The sequence below is a fragment of the Tachypleus tridentatus genome, chromosome 7, assembly GCF_004210375.1.
Source record: "Tachypleus tridentatus isolate NWPU-2018 chromosome 7, ASM421037v1, whole genome shotgun sequence".
Lineage (NCBI taxonomy): Eukaryota > Metazoa > Arthropoda > Merostomata > Xiphosura > Limulidae > Tachypleus > Tachypleus tridentatus.
The window spans coordinates 118,955,422-118,977,570 of record NC_134831.1 but is presented as its reverse complement, the minus strand read 5'-3'; the positions used below and the strand labels follow the sequence as shown (position 1 = coordinate 118,977,570).

At 36.1% G+C, this 22,149-nt stretch overlaps 1 protein-coding gene across 1 annotated transcript; it reads left to right on the top strand.

Moving 5' to 3' along the window:
* Nucleotides 1-660: 660 nt before the first annotated feature.
* LOC143258092 (uncharacterized) lies at nt 661-2,868 on the top strand. Its single transcript, XM_076517111.1, has 2 exons — nt 661-1,276; nt 2,476-2,868. Exons 1-2 carry the CDS (start codon nt 1,210-1,212, stop codon nt 2,766-2,768), a joined length of 360 nt encoding a protein of 119 aa, XP_076373226.1. The 5' UTR covers nt 661-1,209; the 3' UTR covers nt 2,769-2,868.
* Nucleotides 2,869-22,149: the final 19,281 nt, after the last annotated feature.

Genomic DNA, 22,149 nt, shown 5'->3' with positions numbered 1-22,149 from the left:
CAGGTGGGTTAAGGCGGCTGACTCGTAATCTGAGGGTTGCGGGTTCGAATCCCCGTCGCACCAAACATGCTCGCCCTTTCAGCCGTGGGGCGTTATAAAGTGACGGTTAATTCCGCTATTCGTTGGTAAAAGAGTAGTCCAAGACTTGGCGGTGGGTGGTGATGACTAGCTGCCTTCCCTCTAGTCTTACACTGCTAAATTAGGGACGACTAGCGCAGGTAGCCCTCGTGTAGTTTTGCGAGAAATTAAAACAAAACAATGGATTTTTATTCCATCCGTCTAATGGACTGGTACTCCAGCAAGGCAGAATATGAAAATAAAGTTATGTAAATAAAGCCTGTAACATACAAGTGTATTTTTACCTCATGACATACATTGATATTTAGTTATGATATATCATTAGATGGCTTTCTTTAGTCAAGTCACCGCACACGCTTTGGCCAAAGTCAATATTACCGGTTGTTATAACCCACATTACTAATTATTTACCCTTTGCAATAGAACTTATTTACCGTGCAAGACATGGGACCACTTTCATTATTTCAAAAAGAAAAAAAAATTCTTCGAACATGTCAATTCGGTGTCCCTAACAAATTTCTTCACAAAATAAAAATTTCTTTGGCTTTCTATTGGCCACCCAAGGGTACAAATATTCAAACGGATGGTTAGAAGCAGCAGAGTTATATTTGCCTTGTAAAGTTTATTAAACTTTCTCAGTAAGAAACCAATCCACTTTAGTAGTTTAACTAGTGTTGAACACATAAAGCATTATTTAAGGTAAAAGAAACAAATCCTATAATAGTGAGATTTGTTTTCTGCAAATTTTGTCAATTTATTTTGCTCTGATTTAGAGACACCCTGCTGAGAACAAACATATCAAAACCTTTTGAATCTCTAAAATGATGTAATTATCATATAGCAACGAAACCTAGAATTTCATTTTCTTTGGTTTATTTCAGTGATACAGGGAATAAAGACATATATACATATATATTCATAAATTATTTGAATTCCTGGCATGATGAAGATTTATCCTCTGACGTCAACCAATAACCATGGATACTCTGTGAATATTTCAGTAATTGTGAGAGTAGATATTTCGGCTTACGATGGTTTTGTTGTGTCTATGGACTACTATAAGTAGATACCAAGTTCTTCAGAGACCACATTTCGTTCTTGGACACAACTTCTTTTCACATCCAGCCGATCATGTTCATCGTTCAGAATTTCCAGCTTGCGATCTGCCTTATAACATCCTTTTACTGGACCTCTATGGGTATGATTTTGCTATAATAGTCTTGACGTATCAGCTGTTAAACGTGTATTATTTTCACTTTCTTTTCTTGTATATTGTGTATTAGGAAACCTAAAGATACAATCTGTAAAAGTTATTAACGAGCTGGCCAACTTGCCGTCACTGTCTCTCTTTTATATTAATCAAAGTATATTATAAGTAAAAGGAAGATATTACGTATTAACAATTTAAATGTAAACCCATTTACTTTTGTTCCATATCTTAAAGCATCACCTACTTTTGATTCCTTGATAATGCTGTCTTTAATTTAAAGTTTAAAGTACATGATCCCACGTTAAATTTTTAAAGTGAAATTACGTTCAATTATTAAGCAGTTTTGTAATACTTTTATGTTTAAACTTCAATTTTAAAGAAAGAAGATTTTATTTAACTTGTAATCTGAGGGTCGTAAGTTCAATTCCTGTCGCACCAAACATGCTTGCCCTTTCAGCCGTGGAGGCGTTATTATGTGACCGTCAATTCCACTATTATTTTCTAAAGAGTAGCACAAGAGTTAGCGGTTGGTGGTGATGACTAGCTGTCTTCCTTCTAGTCTTACACTGCTAGATTAGGGACGGCGAGCGAAGAGAGCCCTCGTGTAGCTTTACGCGAAATTCAAAAACAAACTATCCGCAGTGATTGTCCCTAATTTACAGTAATAGACTAGAAGGAAGAAGTTAGTCAGTACTACCACCCACCAACTCTTGAGTTATTCTTTATTCTCGAATAATGGGGCTGACCCACGACATACAAATTGCAATTAAGTACCCTAACCATCACGCCATCTTGGGCCGAAATTCGATTTGAAAGATTGTTTTATGATAAAAGTTTATAGTGGTTTCTATTTCTTCAATGAGTTAATTTAAAGTCAATTTGATTTGATGCATAAGAAAGGACATATATATTTGCTGATCGAGGTAAGCAATACGAATAGCATGATACTGTTAAAAAAATTTAACTTTAAAATTTATATAAAACTGGACCAACATTGGAAACTACAAAATACCTTATTATACGAAAAAATGTATTTCTAGATTAATTACTAAAATGGTTACATTTGCTCCAAAACTTGCGTGTTTTTCAACTTTTCACATTTTGAACACATCTATTTTTATATCAACCAGTTTCATGTTGTCTGTTTTAATAATTTATAATCACTTTAATGTTCACATATTTTTCAGGTTATGTTGCTAATGACAAAAGTAAGAAGGACGATTCCATCTCAGTGTTACGACAAGGTCGTAGTTTCAAACCAACTGGTGACGAAAGGGCGTTTTTTCTCCGAAAAGGGCGATCCCCAGTTTTTGATTTCTTGCCATATTCCTATCTCATGGTCGAAGATTTTGTGCTTAAAAGTTCTGAAAAGGCAAATGATCCTAAGCTCTTTTTTACACGTTTTTACTCCAAGAATTGGCCGAAAGAAGAGGTCCATGCTCCAAGAACATGGCGGGGACGTTCAAACAGATTGGCTTGACAGCTTTGCAGTTGAAGATGGAGATATTCAAAATATTGTTCGACGAATTATTCCAACTCCCTATGTCAGCCACAAAACTTTAGATGGTGGTGACGTAGACTGGGTCAAAGAGCCTTTTCACACCTCGGATAGGCCGTGCGCCATTTATTCCTCGAATCGGAAGAACAAATCCAGATAGATCTTCTGATTTTGCATTAATTCCTTTACAAGCCGAGTTCCATTTATTTCCAAAATCGCTACACTGGACAACTGAGTTTTCAAGAAAAGAGTCGAAATTTGGTTTCAATACGCTATTTGTGAATGCATATTTTGGTATTTTGTATCACTAACGGTATTGAAAACTAAATGTGAAAAACAGCACCGAAAAAATAATAAATGTAACTGTATATTGCATATCGCAAACACAAAGAATAAATAAAGGAATTTATGAAGCAAGCATAATTATATTTTGTTTGTACAAATTACTGTTTATTTTACTTTACTTAATACGAGTATACTAGTATTCTATTTCAGTAGAGGGCCCGGCATGGCCAAGCGTGTTGAGGCGTTCGATTCGTAATCCGAGGGTCGCGGGTTCGAATCCCGGTCTCACCAAATATGCTCGCCCTTTCAGCCGTGGGGCGTTATAATGTGACGGTCAATCCCACTATTCGTTGGTAAAAGAATAGCCCAACAGTTGGCGGTGATGACTAGCTGTCTTTCCTCTAGTCTTACACTGCTAAATTAGGGACGGCTAGCGCAGATAGCCCTTGAATAGCTTTGCTCATGCGAAGCACAAAATCAAATTACTTTATATCTTAAAATAAGAAATTAAATATTTTAAAATAGTGTCAAACAGCCTAACTTTTGCCAGTAGTTGTTTCGTATTTGCTTTGTCCACAGCAAAGACTCGACTCCTGGACTTTAGCGTAGCCTTATCGCTGTCCCATTGACGGACATTTGTAGAAAGTACTGTATTGTGTCGAAGGCTTATAGATTGTTTATACCCTTTACATATTATTAAACTCATGCCACACTGTGGTAGTTTTTATAGGTAGATTTGCACTTTTGGCTTTCTAAAGTAAATTAAATTTCTATTTTAGAACAACACACCGAAAAAGTATATCGATACATCTGTTCGAGCTCACACTTAGGGTAAAGATGACTGGCTCTATTACCTCTGGGAAGTAATTCAGAGTTAGAAAAGGCAGGTCGTTTTACTTGTCTACTAAGCCCACGCCAAAGAACTATTTTCTCACGTTTTCAACAGACATAGTATATCTACTAGACTCAAGTATATGAAAATTAATACTTCTAGATTGAGCTAACGTGAAAATTACATATTGTGAATTTATCCTCAAAGTTACAGAAAATGACTACAAAACTGTTTTTCGGTTTTTTAATTAAGTTTAAGGCAATAAATAAATTTTAAAAATATTTATTGGATACTTTAAGTCACACCAAACATGTTTGCCCCAATCAACCGTGGGGGTGTTATAAAGTTACGGTCAATCCCACTATTCATTGGTAAAAGAGTAGCCCAAGAGTTGGCAGTCGGTAGTGATGACTAGCTGCCTTCCCTCTAGTCTTATACTGCTAAATTAGGGACGGCTAGCACAGATAGCCCTCGAGTAGCTTTGTGCGAAATTCAAAAACAAACATTTATAAAGGAATATCGTTTGTTCTGTCCTGGATATGATATTGCTATAATACTGAACATCATGCAACAATGTCCTTCAGTATCACAACGCGTGGAGGTTTGAGGTTACAACCTTACCTAATTAGAATGACCATTACAGGGGTAACGTTAGTCACGTTGTCTTGTAGAGAAGATAACATTGATTTAAACAGACTAGCACACCATCTTGAAGAGAAAATAGCTTGACAGGGTATTTAACTAAAATGGACAATCCAGCGTACAAATTAAGTATATATTCTGTATTTCTGTTTAGTGTTTCAATAAAATTTATTTGTTTCATGTTTTACTTTGTGTACATTGTCTTTAAATCATCGGCACTACTTTGTTACTCGTAGTTACTCGGTATCATTCCTTAATCTCTTATTGTCATGCGGAACTATCCCATCACTCTTAATTCAGTTCGATCCGACATATCACAATACTGTTATAACCTGAAATGTTCTTCGTATTTAAAGGAGGCCTGGCATGGTTACGTTTCGAGGGTCGCGGGTTCGAATCACCGCCACACCAAACCTGTTCACCCTTTCAGCCGTGCGGGCGTTATATTGTGACAGGCAATCCCACTATTCATTGGTAAAAGAGTAGTCCCAGAGTTGGCGGTGATGACTAGTTGCCTTTCCTCTAGTCTTACACTACTAAATTAGCTTTGCGCAAAATTAAAAAACTAACAAGCTTATATGTTCGGATGCTCTGGTAACAAAGGTCCCCTTTTAACTGGAAATTAAAATGTTTTTCATTTAAAAGATATTTTATGTTTGAAATAAGCACTCGTTTAATAAAGTTATTTTTTATTTCTTAAATAAATTCACAGTTAATTCACTTCTACTTTTTCAGCTTCGAAGGTTAAATATCTGGGTCATTTTTCCTGGGTTAAAACGCATTAAAAGAAATAAATGTTTTCGAGAAAACATCTAAAAAATTCAGGGCCAGTTTCATTAGTGATATATTTTTCTTTTTAATAAACGTTTTCAATGCATTAAAATAATATGTGAAACCCAGTCTAGGTTGGCCTTCTTTTCGCTTAACTCTATGACGTAACGATATTGAAGGCAGCTCATTTCAAAAGCCAATCACCCTATTTAAAAAAATGATACTGTCTAAATTGCAGATGACTCCTTCTCTGCCAAAATTTGATTATATGTCCCCTTGTTCTATGATTTTCACTGCTGAACACAAAGTTTGGATCTGTATTATCAACATCCCAAATAATCTTAAACACTTCAATGAAATCGTCTCTGATCCTTCTTCTCTCCAGAGGAAATATGTTTAGAGATTTTAGTCTCTCCTCATAGGACAATTTCACCATCCCAGGTATCATCCAAGTCTTTTCTCCAACACTCCTTGATGTGGATTTCTGTACGTGGTGAGGAGACCTCCCAGAGAAGGTTCTGTACTTTCAATTTACCTCCTCTGGGATCTAAACATTCACCTGCGTGTTTGCCATGTGTGGTGACCCGTGAAGGGGAGGAGAGGATCCTGGTGGTTGAGGAGTCCAACCCTAACACACCACTTTGGCCTTGAATTCCTGTAGACGGGCGGCCTTTGGGTGGCCCTTCTTGGGTTAATCGGCTGGTCCACTTGGGCTAGAGTCAACTAAGTACCAGTGTTGGAAGTTCTCAACGGGTGTTGTGGACATTGTGTCTGATGCTGGTGTTTGGGTATAGTGCTCACGAAACCATGGCGTTGCTGCAATGTCCTTGCATGACATTGTAGTGCGTCCCCTAATGGTGGGTGGGGACAGTGAGCACTGAAATATATTTTTTTTATTATGGATACCCCTCAAATAAAAAAAATAAACAAATATGACAGCATAGAGAAAAATCCGTCTACTGGCAAACAATCGCACATTTATGACTCTGTACAGTCAAACTCACAGCTTGAAGCTGTCCCGATATTTTTAATTATACATTCTTTAACTGAAATTCCTTTGGGCAGATGTCTTCATTTTTTTATTCAGAAGGGCTTGCTGGCTCTCCTAAATCGGTAAAAAAATTAATGTCTGGGGACATTTTAGTGGAAACATCTTCATCACAACATTTCAAATTCCTCTTGAAATCAAAGGCCATGTGGATATACCCATTGAGGTTACTCCTCATTCTACTTTGAATTCTTCCAGAGGAGTTATAGTTGAGAGGGATTTAAAAACCATTCCAGAGTCAGAGATCCTCGTAAGTTTCACCAGCCAAGGTATTACAGCCGTGCTCCGAATTTTTTACTCGTAGAGACGGAATTATGGAGCTGACAAATGTTCTAACTGATTAATGTTTACAACATCGCGTCCTCCCACCACAATCAAGGCAGGATATCTGAACTGTAAGATACGGCCTTATATTCTCAATCCTGTTAGATGTTTCCATTGTTAACGATTTGGTCACTCAAACATCTTGCCATGGTTCCTTGACATGTGTCTGTTGTGCTGGTAAAGACCATGATCCTTTTGAATCCCAACTTGAATCACATTGTGTTAACTGTAATGGTCCACATCCTTCCTATTTTACTTCTTGCCCTAAATGGGTAGAAGAGAAAGAAGTACAACGTCTAAAGACTGTTCACAATATTACTTACCCAGAGGCTCGGAAATTACTATTCCCACTTCCATCTTGGACTTATGCTGATGTAATCTATTCCATTACTACAGTAAGAGTCCAAACAGACCTTTCTGTGCCTCCTACAGAATCCTTAACAGTGCATCTTAATGTAGCACCCTCCAAAATCAACAGAGTTAATGAATCAGTATCTACTTTTATCTCTGTCCCTACCACATCTGCCAGTTATTGCCCAACTTCATCTTGTTAAAGCCCAGGTGTTTCCATGGGGTCTTCCTCTCTTAACACCCTAAAAATTAAACAAACCATTCGTTCACGTTCTCAATCACGAGAACGTATGTCTACAAACATCGACCTGCCCACCTGATCTAGAGAAGGATCACTAGAGAGTGACTGACCCACATCCAGTAAAGAAAAAAAAAGTGCGGTCGCAAGCAGAAGGTCTTCCTCCAAAATAAATAAAAAAATGGCCACACTAATCCGATGGAACTATTGAGGTTTTCAATCAAATGTGAATGACATCAAGGATTTGATTGACTTTTATCATCCCACGTCTTTCTTTACAGAAAACATTTTTAAAACATACCAATACAGTCACAATTCGACAATACTCCTTATACCAAAATGATAGGTCACGTGTAGGACAAGGACGTGGGGGAGTAACACTGCTGGTTGATCAGCATGTGCCCACCGGGTCCTTGTCATTGAATACGCCCTTAGAGTTTGTAGCTATCCATATCTCCTTGGGTCATACCATCACTATTCCTCTCTGTACCTTACCCCTGGACAAAGTTATCATCCCTCAAACCTTGATGCCTTCATTGAGCATGTGCCAACTCCATTTTTAATTTTGGGAAATCTTAATGGGCATAATACCCTCTGGGGTGGTTCTAGTATTGATGTGAAGGGTCGTGCTATAGAGCATGTGCTCCTGAATCACAACGTCTCTCTTCAGTACTGGCTCTTACACTTATTTTCATGCACCCAGTCAGTCATTTACTGCTATAGATCTTTCTATCTGCTACCTTTCACTTTTCACTTGCTTTTCTTGGGAGGTTGATATCAATCCACGGTGTATTGATCATTTTCCTATTGTATTAAGAGATTGGCCGTGATCAGTGCCACCTGACCCGTTTGCCTCAGTGGAAGTTGTGCCAGGCCAACTGGCCCTCCTTCACTGCTCTCTCGGAACTTGATCCTGTCATCTTATGTAAATCATCGATAGGTGATTGTGTAGCAGCAGTAACCAACTGTATTGTTCAAGCAGTTGCTCAGTGCATCTCTAAAACATCAACATCTTTCCCACGGCATCCCCGCCCTTGGTGGAATTTTGCTTGTTCTATAATACGAAAAGCTCAGAAACGTGCTTGGGATAAATTTCATAGATATCCCACGCTTTCAAACTCCATTGCATTTCAGCAAGCCTTTGCATAGGCTTGGCGAGTTAGACGTCAAAGCTAGAAGGAATCTTGGATTAAATACACCTCCAGCATTTCTTCAACCACCAGTTCAAAAGTCATATGGGACAAGATCCGGAAGGTGAGTGGACAATATACTGCTGTCACCCTCTCTAGCTTAATATTCAATATCCATGAAGTTGCTGATGCTCAGAACATTGCTAATACTCTTAATGAATGATTCTCTCATGTATCTAGCTCTTCACACACATCCCTTTCCTTCTTAGCTATTAAAACACGTGTTGAACATCTGCCTCTTTCTTTTTCAACTGATAATCCCCATGACTACAATTGCCGTCTTACACTGGTGGTACTCAAATTTGTGCTTCATCGGTCTGGCAGTACATCAGTTTGACCTGATGATATACATTATGAGATTCTACACCATCTTTTTTTTGCCTCTCTTACTATTCTTTAACCGGATATAGCAGGAGAATGTCTTTCCTGATGATTGGTGCCAAACTGTTGTACTCCCCATTCTTAAACCTGGGAAGGATCCAAAGATTCCTTCGAATTACCGTCACATTGCTTTGACGAGTTGTCTCAGTAAGACCTTAGAGAGGATGACTAATGCTCGTCTTGTTTGGTTCCTTGAATCAAACAACCTTCTCTCACCCACTCTGTGTGGGTTCCAAAGACAACGCTCCACAATAGACCACTTAATTCGCATTAAAGCATCAGTGAGAGAAGCCTTTTTTGAAGCGACATCTTGTTTCTATTTTTTATTTAAAAAAAGCTTATGATACAACATGGAGATATGGCATCTTGCGAGACCTTTACTCATACGGATTGTGTGGCAATTTGCCACTTTTTATTAAGCATTTTTAATGAACTGCCGATTCCAGGTCAGTGTGGGCTCAACACTTTCCAGTTTTTTCCCACAGGAACTGGAGTCCCTCAGGACTGTGTTCTGAGTGTCACACTTTACATTATAAAGATTAATACCATCAGTGAACAGCTACCTCCTGCAGTTACAAATGGTCTTTCGTTGGTGACTTTCACATCTCATATCAGTCATCAAACATGAGGTTTATTGAGCGGCAGCTATAAACTGCAATCAATCATATACTTAAGTGGACCACGGCAAATGGTTTTCAACTTTCTCTCCCTAAAACTGTTTGTGCACATTTCTGCCACCAACGGGGTACTCATCCAGATCCTCGTATTGATTATGTTGTACTTCCTGTAGTCCCTGAGGCAAAGTTCTTAGGTCTTATATTTGACTGTAAATTAAACTTTATTTCTCATATCAAGCAACTTTGTGTCAAATGCATAAGAGTACCGAACATCCTCTGTGTCCTGTCTTCCACTTCTTCGGGGGCGGATCGATACTTCATGCTTAAAATTTATCGTGCCTTATCCGATCCAAACTTGACTATGGTTATTACAGAACCTCAGCACTGAAACTACTGGATTCTATCCACCATCAGAGGCTTCGGCTTTGAACTGGGGCCTTTCGTACTTCTCCAGTCCATAGTTTGTATGTGGAGTCCCATGAACCCCCTCTATATATTCGCTGTTTTCAATGTACGCTTTCAAACTTCGCTCTTTACCACAGCATCATACTTGAGGTTGTGGTTTCCATCCTCAGTGGGCCACTCTTTTTTTATAAAAGAAAATCTGCCATTTTTCCTTTTAGCCTTTGTATCCGGGCACAATCAGAAAAATTGGATCTCTTCTTGAATAGCATAGCAGTAACAACAGATCGGCCTCTTCCACCATGGTTAATTACTATCCCCCTCTCTTTGAATAGCATAGCAGTAACAACAGATCGGCCTCTTCCACCATGGTTAATTACTATCCCCAACTGTGACACATCTTTCAATCACCTCATTCGAAATATCGCTCTTTCTTTGCTGAACATTTTTCAAACAATCCATCCATTCCCATATATACAGATGGTTCAAAATGAGGTGACTCTGTAGACTCTGCCATGGTTTGGTACAGTGTGGTTGTAGCACACAGAATCCCCTCTACAGTTTCTGTGTTCACTGCTGAATTGTATGCCATTTCTCTTGCCCCAAATCATGTCGAAACTATGCAATATACGAATTGTACGATCTATACTGATTCACTCAGCTGTCTATTGGCCCTGACATCATTCCATGGTCAGAGAGAGATGGGCTAGTTTGTTTTGGATGCCAGGTCATGTTGGTATTCGTGGGATTGAGTTAGCCTACAGAGCAGCAAAGTCTATATGCTCTGGCTCTATAACCACCGTACCTGTTCCATACATGGACTATGGTCCAGTTGTCAAAACCCGACTGTACATCAGTTGCAGTGAGCAACAAAATAATAAGCTTTTTCAAATCAGGCCTTCTACAGCTCTTTGGTCATCTTGTTTTTGTAAAGATTGAAGGGAGGAAGTTGTTTTGGCGAGGCTACGCATTGGTCACAGTTTTTTAACTCACCACTTCCTTTTATTTGGTATTGATGCACAGTTAATGTTAATGCCTGCAAATTTTCTGAGAGATAAGCACCATGAGCTAAGTTACCACATTATAACAGTTGTTCAAACAAGTTGGTAATATAAATAACACCTAGACTCCTACTATGATGTCTCAGCTGTCCTGATGAGTCCAGGTATTGGGTTAAATAATCTCACTGTTACAGAATATGGCAAATATGATATGGTTAATATGCAATATTATTGTGCATTATATACCTTATGTTGTACCAGACAGTGTGCTGATGTTGTAATACAAATTATTATGCATTATGGACTTGTAATTGAATTTTTATAGTTGTTAATAGTAATGTTCTTTGTACGTTTCTTATTTCACATTTTGTTGGCAGTGGAATAAAATCCTAATTTGATACTGGATTGCTTTAGTTTAAATAAATAGTTATTAATTATTGAAAATATAAGTTATTATGTGAAGGCATTAGTTTGGGCAAATCTTTTTGTTCTGGTGTTTGTAAGTATATGTATTCCTAGTAAGAGTCTCTATCCTCTGGAAACTCAATGGTTTGTTTCTATTCGAAGAATGCCAGTTTTTTGTTATATACTTCGACCACATCATAATGGTGTCTGATTGAAGCTTACAAATTTCTGGTAGGTATCATTAGTTTACACATACGTTAATTTGGTATTGTAGACTTGCATATGAATATCTTGTCAAACAAATATTGCAATATCTTCCAGCTTCTGGTTTGTTTTCTTTATTTCTATTTCTTTAGTTCTGTTGGATTTAAAGAGTAGTCTTTTCAACATAATAATTTTATTAAACACATAAGAAAAATAAATTGGACACAAATTAGACTTAATGTGTATCATTGTTATCAAAATATTTATTTTAATGTACATATTTATTGTAATGTACTGGATGTTCATAATAAAATATAATCTCATTTCGTTTTTTGTATTTCTTGTACAAACATTTAAATTTATAAATTTTAACAGTTATAATATTTTTTATTCATTTACACACTGATATAACATTTCAAAATCAATTCAATACCTTCATAGCTTGTGTACTCAACCAAACAGTACAGTTACATCTTTAAATGGAGGACAAGGTAACTTGTCTAATGTATACGTGCAAGTTGGAATGCATTCTTTTAATGTAAGCTGAATATCTCATGCCACTGGAAATAGACTTTTATTAAGCTCTAACACTCAACCCAGCCACATGATCAGAAGAACATAATCAGGACCTCAATCATGTTGTAAGTTGTTTGTTTATAATTAAGTACAAAACTACACAATGGGCTATTTGTGCTCTGCCCACCACGAGTATCAAAACCCAGTTCTTGGCATTGTGGGTCTGCATGAATACCACTGTACCAGAAGTGCGCCATATTGTAGTTTAAAATGTTATGTGTCCACCTTTTTATGGTCACTTCTATAAGACTGTTATTTTTCCTGGAATTACAGATGTTCATTTGCTTCTGTCAGATTTCACTTTCTGTGGATTATTTCTTATGACAACTTGCTCTGGCTCTATAACCACCGTACCTGTTCCATACATGGACTATGGTCCAGTTGTCAAAACCCGACTGTACATCAGTTGCAGTGAGCAACAAAATAATAAGCTTTTTCAAATCAGGCCTTCTACAGCTCTTTGGCCATCTTGTTTTTGTAAAGATTGAAGGGAGGAAGTTGTTTTGGCGAGGCTACGCATTGGTCACAGTTTTTTAACTCACCACTTCCTTTTATTTGGTATTGATGCACAGTTAATGTTAATGCCTGCAAATTTTCTGAGAGATAAGCACCATGAGCTAAGTTACCACATTATAACAGTTGTTCAAACAAGTTGGTAATATAAATAACACCTAGACTCCTACTATGATGTCTCAGCTGTCCTGATGAGTCCAGGTATTGGGTTAAATAATCTCACTGTTACAGAATATGGCAAATATGATATGGTTAATATGCAATATTATTGTGCATTATATACCTTATGTTGTACCAGACAGTGTGCTGATGTTGTAATACAAATTATTATGCATTATGGACTTGTAATTGAATTTTTATAGTTGTTAATAGTAATGTTCTTTGTACGTTTCTTATTTCACATTTTGTTGGCAGTGGAATAAAATCTAATTTGATACTGGATTGCTTTAGTTTAAATAAATAGTTATTAATTATTGAAAATATAAGTTATTATGTGAAGGCATTAGTTTGGGCAAATCTTTTTGTTCTGGTGTTTGTAAGTATATGTATTCCTAGTAAGAGTCTCTATCCTCTGGAAACTCAATGGTTTGTTTCTATTCGAAGAATGCCAGTTTTTTGTTATATACTTCGACCACATCATAATGGTGTCTGATTGAAGCTTACAAATTTCTGGTAGGTATCATTAGTTTACACATACGTTAATTTGGTATTGTAGACTTGCATATGAATATCTTGTCAAACAAATATTGCAATATCTTCCAGCTTCTGGTTTGTTTTCTTTATTTCTATTTCTTTAGTTCTGTTGGATTTAAAGAGTAGTCTTTTCAACATAATAATTTTATTAAACACATAAGAAAAATAAATTGGACACAAATTAGACTTAATGTGTATCATTGTTATCAAAATATTTATTTTAATGTACATATTTATTGTAATGTACTGGATGTTCATAATAAAATATAATCTCATTTCGTTTTTTGTATTTCTTGTACAAACATTTAAATTTATAAATTTTAACAGTTATAATATTTTTATTCATTTACACACTGATATAACATTTCAAAATCAATTCAATACCTTCATAGCTTGTGTACTCAACCAAACAGTACAGTTACATCTTTAAATGGAGGACAAGGTAACTTGTCTAATGTATACGATGCAAGTTGGAATGCATTCTTTTAATGTAAGCTGAATATCTCATGCCACTGGAAATAGACTTTTATTAAGCTCTAACACTCAACCCAGCCACATGATCAGAAGAACATAATCAGGACCTCAATCATGTTGTAAGTTGTTTGTTTATAATTAAGTACAAAACTACACAATGGGCTATTTGTGCTCTGCCCACCACGAGTATCAAAACCCAGTTCTTGGCATTGTGGGTCTGCATGAATACCACTGTACCAGAAGTGCGCCATATTGTAGTTTAAAATGTTATGTGTCCACCTTTTTATGGTCACTTCTATAAGACTGTTATTTTTCCTGGAATTACAGATGTTCATTTGCTTCTGTCAGATTTCACTTTCTGTGGATTATTTCTTATGACAACTTGTTTCATTCTTTCCTCCAATTTTTACACTTAATCAAAATTACTTTAAAGATCTGGTTTCATAGTTTTCACTGCTTTTCAACTCTCTACATCTCTAAGTTTAAAAAAATATAATTTAAATACCAAACACCATCCTCAAAAATTTATTTTGGATGTGGTATTTTGTGTTTAACAAAAAGTTGATAAAATATAAAGACAGTGCTATATAAATAAAACAGATAAAAGGCCTGTCTACACTACTCATGTACAAAGTTGGGTACGTCTAGTTCTGAACAAACCTGATGGCTGTGCAGGGCATCTCAATGACTGCAATGTTAAACATAAGTGGGTTAAATCTAATACATAACACATGATATCCACCAAACATTTAATATGAAGGACAAACTGATTGAATTATCTAATAAATAACCAGCTAAAATTCAGTTTATAAATTGTATTTATATAGAAGTACTGTGTGGTTAAATTAATTGTTCAAAGATACTTTCAGTAAATGACATAACATGTATGTTTGAACATTTCACTTAGTCATCTAAATTTGAGACAGCAAAGTAAGCAAATGCTAATTAACCCTGTGCACATGTGTGAGTCAAAGTGTGGATGTCATCACCTTTTTTTCACACCCCTATCTCTTCACACAAAACTTTCCTGTGGTAGTAAATTGGCTTTAGGATTACTTGGAGGGGAACTAAGTGCATCTGTAAAGCAATAGAACTTAAACATATATTTAAAGTGTCTGTAAGCTTTGCCTGTACTGTAATTACCTGTTAAAATATGATGTTATTCTAGAACAAAAAAAGGGTTAATTTAGGTTTATTTTATATCTTTCATCTTTTAATTCTATCCCATGTTGCTGATTGTGTGATAGGTTGTGTTCAAATATGAAACGCAAAAGGAAAAATACAAAGTTTTCTACAAAAACTTGTGATATTTGTTTAGGAGGTTCTAGATGTTATGAAAATGAAATGAGAAAAGTATTTTCACTTTTAACATGAAAATCAGTTTCTTCTCTGACCAGTCTGGTTCCACACATTTAGAGACAAATTTTATGCAAAAATACTTCATTAAAAATTTTGTGTGTGTGTGCAACAGACTTTTAATTTTTTACTAAACGTTTGCCAAGTTTTGTGAAGATACACATAGTTATAATATGTATAGTTTTGTAATTACATGGTGGTCACAAGGTCAGTCAAAATGACCAAGCCTGAATACAGAATTAAGCAATGTGGAGAAATCACAGATAAACAGTGAAATAACAAAGAATTTGAATTCAAGAACAATAGTTATAGTAGATTTAGATATTGTTTAGTTTTGTTTTCTATTAAAATATTAGTTTCAAACGTAGATCTATTTGCCGTTAGAAATTGAAGTACCAAACCTGAAGATCTGTGTTTGATCTAATATATTATAGACTTCCTGGATTTTTTTTTTTTGAATGAGGACATAGAAAAAATATACAATTATTTTCAGTGCAAATATTATCTTCTACATTTACCAGAAAGTGTCAACTTTCAAACATTTCTTTCTGATTTGTTTAAATTCAATCATTTGCAAATAAACTTTTCTTAGTTACTAATGTTTTCTTTATTTGTGGTATTAGTTGACAGCATAACAAATGTTATATTGCTTTTGAAAATATACAATTTTTTAGCTTCAATTTGTGACTCATATCATCATTCATTAAAGAATCACAATTCTCTAACAAGAAGAACAAAAGAAATACACCTGATTCACCTTATTCCCCCCCCTGCAAATACAAAAATAGTTTTTATTATGAAAAAATAAATTATCACTGAAAGTTTAATCACATGCTTACTTAATTCAAAGTTTTAAACCTTAAATATGAACTAGTTTAATTATTGGAGAAATGAAATGAGATTACTTCTTTTACAAACAGCACATCTGAGATATGATGGTATGTTTCTTTTGTCAGACTTCTATGAAGGCTTTCAGTCGTTTTATAATAATACAGCACCCTCAGACCCAACCACTGAAGGAATAGATTGAGACTTCCCATGCTGAACAGATGACAGTCTTGTGAGGTTAGTAGTTAGAACAATATACTGTTTTCGTGTACATCTTGCAATGCATTCCACAGTTTCATGTTTTTTATAAATGTACAACAACTGTTATTCTCTACTACTACTTTTTGGTCCTTTCTTATAGATTCGTCTTTGGAACAAGAGAAATGTACTAAATATGTAACTTAATTAGAATAGAAATTATGAACTGTAATATATTAATTGATTTTAGTTAAGTAAAGTGGCTTTATAATGAAAATATAAAATAAAATGCAGTAATATCCAAATTATTCACACAATATTTGTTTTAAGTAGAATATATGCTTGTTACTACCCTGGAGGTGAAGTTTGAATTTCAAAGCTTTTTTTTGTTTTCAGAATTATCATCGACTCCAACAAGTGACTTGTAGACTTTTTTTTAAAGATATTAAATCTGAGGAAGAAATTACAATACTTTTGATCTAAACTGACATATATAAAGTAGTTAAGTCCAACGCAACTAAAAATTAAGTTTCATCTTTTATACTACTGAAAAGGAAGATCCGAATTAGAACTACTATACGTCCTTATTAATAGACCTAAAATAATTATAGAAATACACAGTGCTAAGCCTACATCTTGTAACATTAACTTTAGTGAGTAACAGTAAGTAGAGCACCGGTTGATTGACTGTTTACCAAACTTCAGCAGTGTCTGCTATTCCATTTTTAAAGATTCATTGAACAGTTGTTAGACTTAGTCTTACAGCTGGTTGTATTATTCGCAATAGAAAATCATGTTGAGAAAAACGTTATCAGCCAAAACATAACTTTGTTACATACACACATTAAGTACATCGCAAAACAATGTCTTGCCTGGCACGGGTAGGGTGCTCAACTTGCAATCTGAAGGTCACAGGTTCAAATCCCTGACCCATTAAACGTGCTGTATTTGTACTATGCCACTGGTGCCACCACTCAGCAACTTTCATTCTTTGAATAACTCTAAATCTTGACGAGTTCTAAAATTCAAGGCTTTCCTAAACAGAAGATAATGATTGGTTATACTTATATATCACAGTATATAGGCATTTAAACTCATGACCCAAAGTAGGTATATTTTTGGGATGGGCGACACACTTCATAACTTATGCATGTTCCTCGACAAGAAATTCACTGTATGTTTTGTACAAGCTCAAAACGTCGTTCTGAGTGAATATATGCCTACCTCAAATTCAAGTTTAATTTGTATTACGTGTTAGAATTTGAAACAGACTAAAACTGAGTTAAATGATAATTTAAATTTAGAAGTTATTAAGAATTAAATGTCAATGTTTATACAATTTATGATACACAGAATAATGATACACAGAGTCTCTTGCTTAATACAAACACCTGAAGGCAAACCGTGCGGGTTAATCGGTTTTGCCATTGGACCTTCAACTAACACTACTATATGTCACGTACAAAATTTATTTTTAAGTGTGGATGTCGTAGCGAACGGAGCTCATAGGTACTAACTCAAGGCTTTACAGTACAAACAAAAAAGACTCGAACCCGAGACTTTATTGATACTTCCAAACAGTTAACACTACACACATATATACAGTCTAACTTGCTAAGGTTTATTATAGACAGTTAGTTATTACCAGGTGACTGATGTTAAGAAGTACTAATACTTACAAAGGGTATGAAGACATCTTTAGTTGACATTCTGACTGAGATACTGAGCTGTCTGAATTACTTAGCTGACTAACTAACTCGACTTATTTTCCAAGTCCTTTTATATTAGTAGAAGAGTGATTATCAGCCTACTCAGAGATACAGCTGGTTATCTGTTTACAATTGCTCTGAGTTTGTTTCGTGACAAAAACTCTTGTCGAGACACCGTTAATCTGTTAAACTTTGTTTACGAACTTCTACGTTCTCCAGTTAATTACTAATCCTCTTTTAACACGGGATTGGTTGATTTAACTGACTACACGACCTCTTCTCTATACAAGTAAAGTATTTCCTTCACCCTCCGAGAAGAATGGTCAGATTATATCGTCGTCTCATTAATCGAGGTCTTTACGTTCAACATCTAAGTTTGTATGTTTTCTTACAAGCTCGCTGACGTCTGATTATTTAGCTCAACATTCATGAGACATTTCCTCGATTTTAGTTTGTAGTTTCGATAACCTCCTATAACTCCAAGAGCGTCTATTTGTTTAATGTAAACACATAACTAAAGTCCCTCGGTGTGTTTTCCTGAAGTAATGTCCCAATTGATGCCTCTATATTTACTTGATCATTGGTTGGGTCAGTTATTCATCAACAGGTTAATTGTACTATGACACGTTTCTCGACATTTGCTCAAGATATTGTTCTGTCTATAAACATTATTGCTTTAAAAAAATGTTCGCTTATACTACACTTTGATATTACTCGCAGGACAATACGTCTCTCGACGTGTTTCCTTCAAATGTTGTTATTTTATAGACATCATTACTTTGAAAAATATGCTTACATGTACGGCATCCTTCTATGTTTATTGTTATAATTAGTCATGCAGGGCATTCACATACTTAACGATGCCTCAATATATACTGTCTCTCGGCACGTCGCGATAGTTACATTTGTAGGCGTGAGGAGAATTTCTAGAAATTTCAGCCTGCACATCAATACTGACGATACAACACTGTTTATGTACAACATATATAGTGTTTATTTTTACTCTCAAGAATCTTCTACAACTTTAGAGACAAGGCAAAAATTTCCCAATACAAATTTAAAAGTATAAGTTATGTAGATTTCTAAATATAAATCCCACTTAAACATCAATATTAAAATAGCTATACAGTTATAAACCCATCACATCTTCAAACACTTAACACCAGACAAATGGTATTACAAAAATATTGAGCCTTAAAATACGTTGTTAATTAAAGCCCCCTAGTGGCACAGTGGTATGTCTGCAGACTCACACAGCTAAAATACGAGTTTTGATACACGTGGTGGACAGAGCACAGATAGCTCATTGTGTAGCTGTTTGCTTAATTCCAAACAAAAGTATTGTTTATAAACAATTAACTTTAAACAAATGCACATAAATGTTTTAAGCTGAACTTTGGTACTAAGAAAATAATAACTCTTGAAATAAAAATGTGTATAGAATGTTAATAAACATTTAAATTTAAACAATGAGATTTTGTAAACAGTTAACGTTGAAATGTAAGTTGATAAAAGTACTAATCTTTGAAATATTGTATAATATATCTAATTAATTTTTACGAATGGTATAACATTGAGTTATGATATTATTAATACAGTAAACCATGAAGTAAGCTGTTATCTATGAAACATGGTGTAATGTAAACTCTTTGGTACTTAGTATCAACCAAATCTAACTTATAAGAAGTATTACACCTAAGGCCCTGCATGGCCAGGTGGGTTAAGGCGGCTGACTCGTAATTTGAGGGTTGCGGGTTCGAATCCCCGTCGCACCAAACATGCTCGCCCTTTCAGCCGTGAGGCGTTATAAAGTAACGGTTAATTCCGCTATTCGTTGGTAAAAGAGTAGTCCAAGAGTTGGCGGTGGGTGGTGATGACTAGCTGCTTTCCCTCTAGTCTTACACTACTAAATTAGGGACGACTAGCGCAGGTAGCCCTCGTGTAGCTTTGTGCGAAATTTCCAAACAAACAAACAAAAAAGTCAGTGTGGGCTCAACACTTTCCAGTTTTTTCCCACAGGAACTTGGAGTCCCTCAGGGCTGTGTTCTGAGTGTCACACTTTTCATTATAAAGATTAATACCATCAGTGAACAGCTACCTCCTGCAGTTACAAATGGTCGTTTCGTTGGTAACTTTCACATCTCATATCAGTCATCAAACATGAGGTTTATTGAGCGGCGGCTATAAACTGCAATCAATCATATACTTAAGTGGACCACGGCAAATGGTTTTCAACTTTCTCTCCCTAAAACTGTTTGTGCACATTTCTGCCACCAACGGGGTACTCATCCAGATCCTCGTATTGATTATGTTGTACTTCCTGTAGGCCCTGAGGCAAAGTTCTTAGGTCTTATATTTGACTGTAAATTAAACTTTATTTCTCATATCAAGCAACTTTGTGTCAAATGCATAAGAGTACCGAACATCCTCTGTGTCCTGTCTTCCACTTCTTGAGGGGCGGATCGATACTTCATGCTTAAAATTTATCGTGCTCTATCCGATCCAAACTTGACTATGGTTCTTCCAGAACCTCAGCACTGAAACTGCTGGATTCTATCCACCATCAGAGGCTTCGGCTTTGAACTGGGGCCTTTCGTACTTCTCCAGTCCAAAGTTTGTATGTGGAGTCCCATGAACCCCCTCTATATATTCGCTGTTTTCAATGTACGCTTTCAAACTTCGCTCTTTACCACAGCATCATACTTGAGGTTGTGGTTTCCATCCTCAGTGGGCCACACTTTTTTTATAAAAGAAAATCTGCCATTTTTCCTTTTAGCCTTTGTATCCGGGCACAATCAGAAAAACTGGATCTCTCTTTGAATAGCATAGCAGTAACAACAGATCGGCCTCTTCCACCATGGTTAATTACTATCCCCCTCTCTTTGAATAGCATAGCAGTAACAACAGATCGGCCTCTTCCACCATGGTTAATTACTATCCCCCTCTCTTTGAATATCATAGCAGTAACAACAGATCGGCCTCTTCCACCATGGTTAATTACTATCCCCCTCTCTTTGAATAGCATAGCAGTAACAACAGATCGGCCTCTTCCACCATGGTTAACTACTATCCCCAACCGTGACTATCTTTCAATCACCTCATTCGAAATATCGCTCTTTCTTTGCTGAACATTTTTCAAACAATCCATCCATTCCCATATATACAGATGGTTCAAAATGAGGTGACTCTGTAGACTCTGCAATGGTTTGTTACAGTTAGCAGCACACGGAATCCCCTCTAAAGTTTATGTGTTCACTGCTGAATTGTATGCCATTTCTCTTGCCCCAAATCATGTCGAAACTATGCAATATACGAATTGTACGATCTATACTGATTCACTCAGCTGTCTATTGGCCCTGACATCATTCCATGGTCAGAGAGAGATGGGCTAGTTTGTTTTGGATGCCAGGTCATGTTGGTTTGTTTGTTTGTGAATTTCGCACAAAGCTACTCGAGGGCTATCTAATTTAGCAGTGTAAGACTAGAGGGAAGGCAGCTAGTCATCACCACCCACCGCCAACTCTTGGGCTACTCTTTTACCAACGAATAGTGGGATTGACCGTCACATTATACACCCCCACGGCTGGGAGAGCGAGCATGTTTAGCGCGACGCGGGCGCGAACCCGCGACCCTCGGATTACGAGTCGCACGCCTTACGTGCTAGGCCATGCCGGGCCACCAAAATAAGTAACATATTTATTGTAATGTACTGGATGTTCATAATAAAATATAATCTCATTTCGTTTATTGTATTTCTTGTACAAACATTTAACTTTATAAATTTTAACAGTCATAATATTTTTTATTCATTTACACACTGATATAACATTTCAAAATCAATTCAATACCTTCATAGCTTGTGTACTCAACCAAACAGTACAGTTACATCTTTAAATGGAGGACAAGGTAACTTGTCTAATGTATATGTGCAAGTTGGAATGCATTCTTTTAATGTAAGCTGAATATCTCATGCCACTGGAAATAGACTTTTATTAAGCTCTAACACTCAACCCAGCCACATGATCAGAAGAACATAATCAGGACCTCAATCATGTTGTGAGTTGTTTGTTTATAATTAAGTACAAAACTACACAATGGGCTATTTGTGCTCTGTCCACCACGAGTATGAAAACCCAGTTTTTGCCATTGTGGGTCTGCATGAATATCACTGTACCAGAAGTGGGCCATATTGTAGTTTAAAATGTTATGTGTCCACCTTTTTATGGCCACTTCCATAAGACTGTTATTTTTCCTGGAATTACAGATGTTCATTTGCTTCTGTCAGATTTCACTTTCTGTGGATTATTTCTTATGACAACATGTTT